The sequence below is a fragment of the Pterocles gutturalis genome, unplaced genomic scaffold (genome assembly GCF_000699245.1).
Source record: "Pterocles gutturalis isolate BGI_N339 unplaced genomic scaffold, ASM69924v1 scaffold146, whole genome shotgun sequence".
NCBI lineage: Eukaryota > Metazoa > Chordata > Aves > Pterocliformes > Pteroclidae > Pterocles > Pterocles gutturalis.
This window is the reverse complement of record NW_010097412.1, coordinates 32,883-38,738: the sequence shown is the minus strand read 5'-3', so window position 1 is coordinate 38,738 and position 5,856 is coordinate 32,883. Positions and strand designations below refer to the sequence as shown.

General features: G+C 39.5%; 1 protein-coding gene across 1 annotated transcript; it reads right to left on the bottom strand.

Annotated features, from left to right (window-relative positions):
* Window positions 1–244: 244 nt before the first annotated feature.
* LOC104465807 (MAM domain-containing protein 2-like) lies at window positions 245–4,672 on the bottom strand (the record flags this gene model as incomplete). Its single annotated transcript, XM_010079361.1, has 4 exons — window positions 245–501; window positions 2,821–2,958; window positions 3,917–4,001; window positions 4,407–4,672. Coding segments are annotated over 4 exons (746 nt in total), but the record flags the coding sequence as incomplete, so codon positions are not given.
* Window positions 4,673–5,856: the final 1,184 nt, after the last annotated feature.

Here is a 5,856-nt window from a genome sequence, read left to right as displayed (position 1 = left end):
GTATACTGTTCAAGTACTTTCACCACTTGACTTCATCTTTGCTGAAATAAAGCACTGGCATGAAAGTGATTCCGACTTGACACTTACGCAATGGTCAAAGGAAACGACAGATTGCCAGCATCTTTCTAACCATCTTTCAGACACTGGACTGTCACTGCCATGTTCCTGACTTGGCCTGAGTCAGCACTGATGTCTGATGCAACCTGGAAAGCATAGGTGGACTGTAGAGGAATGATTGCTTTACCTCCATGGGGTATGGTGCATTGAAGTCAACTTCTGCTAGTGCCCAGTCCGCGCTCAGTGCACTGTCCACTTTCCAGATCTCTTCATAAAAGCCACTTGTGTCTCTCAAGTAAACAGTAAAAACAATGCTACTCTCCTGCTTAAGCTGATAATAAAAAGATAAGCAACCAGACATTGGGGCTGTGGTCTTTGGTGAGATTAGCTGGGCCACTTCCTGAAAATGTTTGACGTAAACAGAGTCCACATACATGTAATGACCTAAAAGCATAAAAGAAACTTGGTATAAGGACACCGTTTAAAGGACATAACTCACAAGATGTATCAGGAGATGCGCAGGGACTAAACATGTATCTCTATGACCTAGACAATGATAGTTGATTCTCAGGAAATTTTGCAATTCTAAGATATGGTTTTTTTCTCTCCTTTCCTCTTATGTACAACCCAAAGTTCTTTGGCTAAGATATCGCTGGCAAAACAGTCAGTCTCAGCTCTTTCTTAAGTCTTTATTCGAGACCTTTCTATAAAAAAATGTAATAAACTCTCTGAATTTTGGTAGCCATTCATAAATGGAAAAATGGGTTACAACTGAGTAAATTCTCTGCCTCCCAACAGCTCAGTATAGAATTTAGTCTTTTTCCAAGTGCAACTTTTTCTGAGGCACTGAGAGAAAAGTTATAGGATTATAAACCATGTGTTCCCTCACATTTTACTCAGCAGTTCATTTAATATATCAAATGAATTGGCAAATAACCTTTATTCTGCACATGTCACTGCTTGTATAATTCTGTTCTCTCTATCTGGGATTTGGATTCTAAATGGATTCTAAATGTTTTATCTTTGCTGAATAGACTGGGGTTTTTTTTTGGTTTTTTTGGGGTTTTTTTGTGAAATCCTTAAAAAAGACTTGTGGGAGGTGTTAATAAACAGAAAAATGCGTTACAGATGAGTAGACTCCCTCCCCCTCCACAACCAACATGACCTGCAGGATTTTCATAGATTACAGCTTCTCAGACTTTGATTTTGGGAGACCTATCTCAGTTTAAACAGGACACATCCATGTGCAGAAACATGCAGTGCATCTGTAGTTTTTCTTCTATACTGACAGAAACACAACATCAAACAGCATCAGTCAATGAATGGAAAAATGGTTCTTCACAAGTAGAAAACTTGGAGAAAAATGAAGTGTCAAACTGACACGGTACTTCAGCATGAACACTGCAGAATGTGCTGTTAGGTTTGTATCTACACCACTATGTTAATTAGCTAATAGTGTTCTCAAACCTGGAGATGTCACTTCTCACTTCACTCCAGTGGAAGAAGGGCAAAGGGCTTGCTTGGTTGTGAGTCTCCTCCAGCCTGCCCACTGCCAGGGAACTGGTGAGACTTAGTGATACTTGCCTGAGAAGTTCTGGGCTTCATTTTTGCTTTTGCAGTTTTACCACATTTCATAGCTTAATTATGATCTCCCTGGCTTATGTACCTTCATAGTGCAATTCTTGCAAAAGAAAGGCTCTTCTGTGACTTTTGGCTTCCTGAGGTCTTCTCAGTTGATGGTCAACAGTGAGGGTTTGGTGTGAAAAGGAAACATTGGCTACAAGAAAACAGATCTTTCCCAGTTGTTTCCTTCACATACAGTACTTTATTTCATAGGTAGACCCCCTGCTATTGAAGTTGAGGTGAGTTAAACTTCCATCAAAATATTACCAGCATTTAGGTGCCATGGGGTGATGCAGGGCTAGACTGACACTCTGGACTCAACTCACACAATTGTGAAATAAGTAAAAAGGCACAGCGGCATGAGTTAAGGAAAGAGGATCAACCCTGCTTTTCCTGATGCGATTCCTGACACTGTCGGAAGTGTCTCATTGCACAGTGCACTGCAGCAGCCAGATCTCCTGACCATCACCTGCTGCAGAACTTCATGCAACACTACATCAAAGGCTAAGATATCCCCCAGCCCTCCTCTATGTGTATGTGAAATGTTCTCCTCTCAACAAGGTAACCAGGACAAGCATTTAATAGAGGGCAAGTGATGAAAATCTTCTAAGTCTTTACAGCATTCTGCCTCTGACAAACTGTATTAATAGCACCACATTTGACTGAAAGAAACAAAACTCCCAGACTGTGCAATTTAACCCAAGATTCTCTGAATATGTTTCAATTCCTTAGCTTTCCTACTCAACTTTCCCAATAGCCACTGGAAAGAAAACCCGTGCCAGATGTGCAGAGCAGTGGTATAAGATTTTAAAACTTACTGTGGCCCATGCTTTCAGAATACATAGAAGGATGAATTTTCCCCCTCTCTGTCCAAAATTTCATCCTTATTTTGACTGATTTTGAAGCCTAGCAAAGGGCATAACAATCTGATTATGAAGCTTACAGGAAACTTTCTTCTGTGAATTTCTGCAAATCCCCCCATCTTTTTCTAATCTCTTTCTTCACTATGTCATTCTTACCCCACTTAATTCTAGGAGAAAAGAAAGAACTCACATACATAATAATTTGCCGTGTAAGAGTGATACATGGATCATGAACTCAAATTTTCCACTATAATTCTGTTTTACAATTGCTGCTTACCCAGTTCACTCTTAAGTGTGTGGTCTTTGGGCAGGATAGATTGAGAATTGTGAATGTTCCCTCCACCCACAAACCAGTTGACATTGGGGTTCCAGCGGTTCACGAAGCCACAAAGATGATTTTCTTCAAAGTCACATTCTGCAATTGCAGACATCACCCGTTCAGTGCACACATTTTCATTACAGAAATGGGAAGAGAAGCTATTGCTATGCACTGGCCTCGTTTTACCTATGGCAGTGCAGATAACCCCTACATTTATAAAACTGGACACAGCACTTCACAGCTTATAATAAATGGAAGCAAACTTAGCACAATTTTTGATCAATTTTTGATAAAATTCTATTTCCATTGTGTTCAGTCCATTCTGTCTTTTCATTATGTAGTGATATAGGACTGCTCTAAGTAAGAACCAAATAAAACAGATTTAAAAAATACCACTTCATAGTATTAAACAGTCAGAGTAGAACTTCCATTTGCAAATCAAGGATGGCTAGAAGCAAAGCAGGACTAGTATTTCATAGCAGTAATGAGACTGCTTTGTTTCCTCACAGAGCCAAAGAATTACGACAATTCAGTTGGACTCCACCAGAGCTCCCTAGAAATGCAAAGGTCTCCCTGCCTCCATGTCTCATATTTTTGAACTTCATTAGTGGTTTTTGGCAAACATCGTAAGGAAATAGCAGCAAGTGTAAATATCAACAGAGTTTTGACTCTGCAGCCTGCTAGATGCCACTGCAAGGAAGCATGAACAGGCAGACAGCAGAAATAATGTCACAGTTGTGTCTAATATTTGCAGCAGTCTGCTTTTGTGAAAATATAACACTTGCTCCTGCTTGAACAATAAATAGCTTTAGAATGAATTATTGTATGTGAAACGCCTATATATATATCACAGAGATAGGTGAATAAAAACACCTTTTAGTGTGTGCAACCTTAGCTTAAAAAATATCTGTATTGAATATGGCAGATTACTTTTCAATAAGGAAAATGCCATTGTCTTTTTTCTAAATCCAGACCTCTAATTCAGTTTTAAAACTGCAAACAAGGCATTTTTTTTCTATGTAGAGAATATGGGAGCTGAGCAGACAGTACTTACCAATACAATATCCAGGAGTTATTTTAATTTCAAAAACTGCTATACTGGCAGATTTATCTTGTCCCATTTCACCTTCCAGTACAATCTGCGCAATATAAACCAAACTGTAAATTTTAGGGTTTCAGTATTTCCACTGTCACCCTGGACATTTACACAGGATAAACAGGAGATTGAATTAAATATATGTGAGGGGGCTCAGCATCCTTCCAGTCAGGAGAGGTGCTTTTGCTGGAAGAGCCTGGCAGAATGCATTAAAGACAGAGCCAATGCCCTTCCTGGAGGACAGGGAGACACTGAAGGACAATGAGACAAGGCCAAAAAATCCCACACTTCATATATGAGCGTGGGACTCCAGATTCCTCAGCAGTGGCTATAAAGGACATTCTTGAGAGAGATGCAGCGTGATAGGTTTTGGGTAAAAACACTCAGTTTGAGGTCCACGCAATACGTGCACCAGAAAGCCTGTGGCACCTTCTAAAATAGGGCTTACCTTGTACTTCTTTGTGCTGTTCATTAAATCTAAGCTAGCTATGAGCCAGCTGTCTGAGGGCTCCTTGGCTGACCACAGCAAACGATCAAAGCTCTCTCCTTCTTGCCTCAGGTACAGGTTGAGCCTGGCAGGATCCGGTGACGTCTCTGCAGTCGTTGCTATCTGATAAATCAGCCTGACACAGCTCCACTCCTCAGAGTACAGCTCAGGGCTGGACAGCACTGCTTTCTCACCCTCGTAGGATGTGTCCACAGAAATGTAGTGTCCTGCGCACAGACACATATCAGAATAATAAGTGTCAGAGACTTTGCTTCTGAATCTCTGGACAAAAGCACTTATTTATAAAGGAACGGTTGTTCTGGGGCTAGGTCAGGAGATTCAGACCACCACTCATTCGTTAAGCAAGTAATTTAACCTTTCTATATGCCATCGTACCTACACAAACATCACTTCATATATCTCACAGCATTTTCACCACAATTTTAAAATTATTGGAAATCTTCAGAGAAAGTTATCAGTGTAAAGTACATTATTAAGTAAGTACTGCCCTACACAACGGATAGTTGTAGACAGACGATTTGATTGACAACATAATTTACACATGCAGGAATATGCCACAGGAATATTTAGTTGTTTTCCATATCAACTTTTTAACTTTTAACTTCATTTTTATAATTTAGATTTTAAAACAATTCATAAAAAAAAACATTGCAGACAAAAACTTCTAAAGCATTTCTGCTTTCAAAGAAGAAAACTAGAAAGACATTCTTAAGTAGTAAAATTAATATGTACATATCTGCCGATTCAAAAAAGTGCTACATGTAAAGCTACACTTAAACACATCAGCAGTCTCAATGGGATTATTTCAAACTTACTCTCTTGATGGATATTTTAGGAGGCCTAAAATATAACCTTCTCTATAAAAACAAAAGAAAGGATGCAATGACAAGCTGAAAATGCACAAGGAGACAAAAAAAAATGCCAAAGAAAAAACATCTAGAAAAAGGAGGCGACAGTAAATAAATCACAGTGAAACAGAAGCCAGGTTGTGGAGACTTTACTAAGACGTCAAAACTGAGATCAGGAGAGTAAAACGGGATACAGGAGTCACAGAAACCTGGAATGCAACGTCAGAAGCAAATGAAACAGAGAGAGGAAGAAAATTAAAAAACAACAAAACAACAAGATAAGCTAGGACATCCATGGCTGAAACATTATCCCATACATGATCTGGAAAGTGATCCTCCTAACGTAGTGTTAATGTATATCAAACAAATCCCATTCCTTAAACTAATGGTCAGCAGCCAGGCTGCAAGCAATGTTGTAAGAGCTGTCAGGGACCGTCAAGTCAGTCCTTCAACCAGCAGCACATCACACCTATCCTCTTTAGACTCCCCAAGCATATATTTCTTCTTCTTTAATCTCATTTCACTTGACCACAGAGCTCATC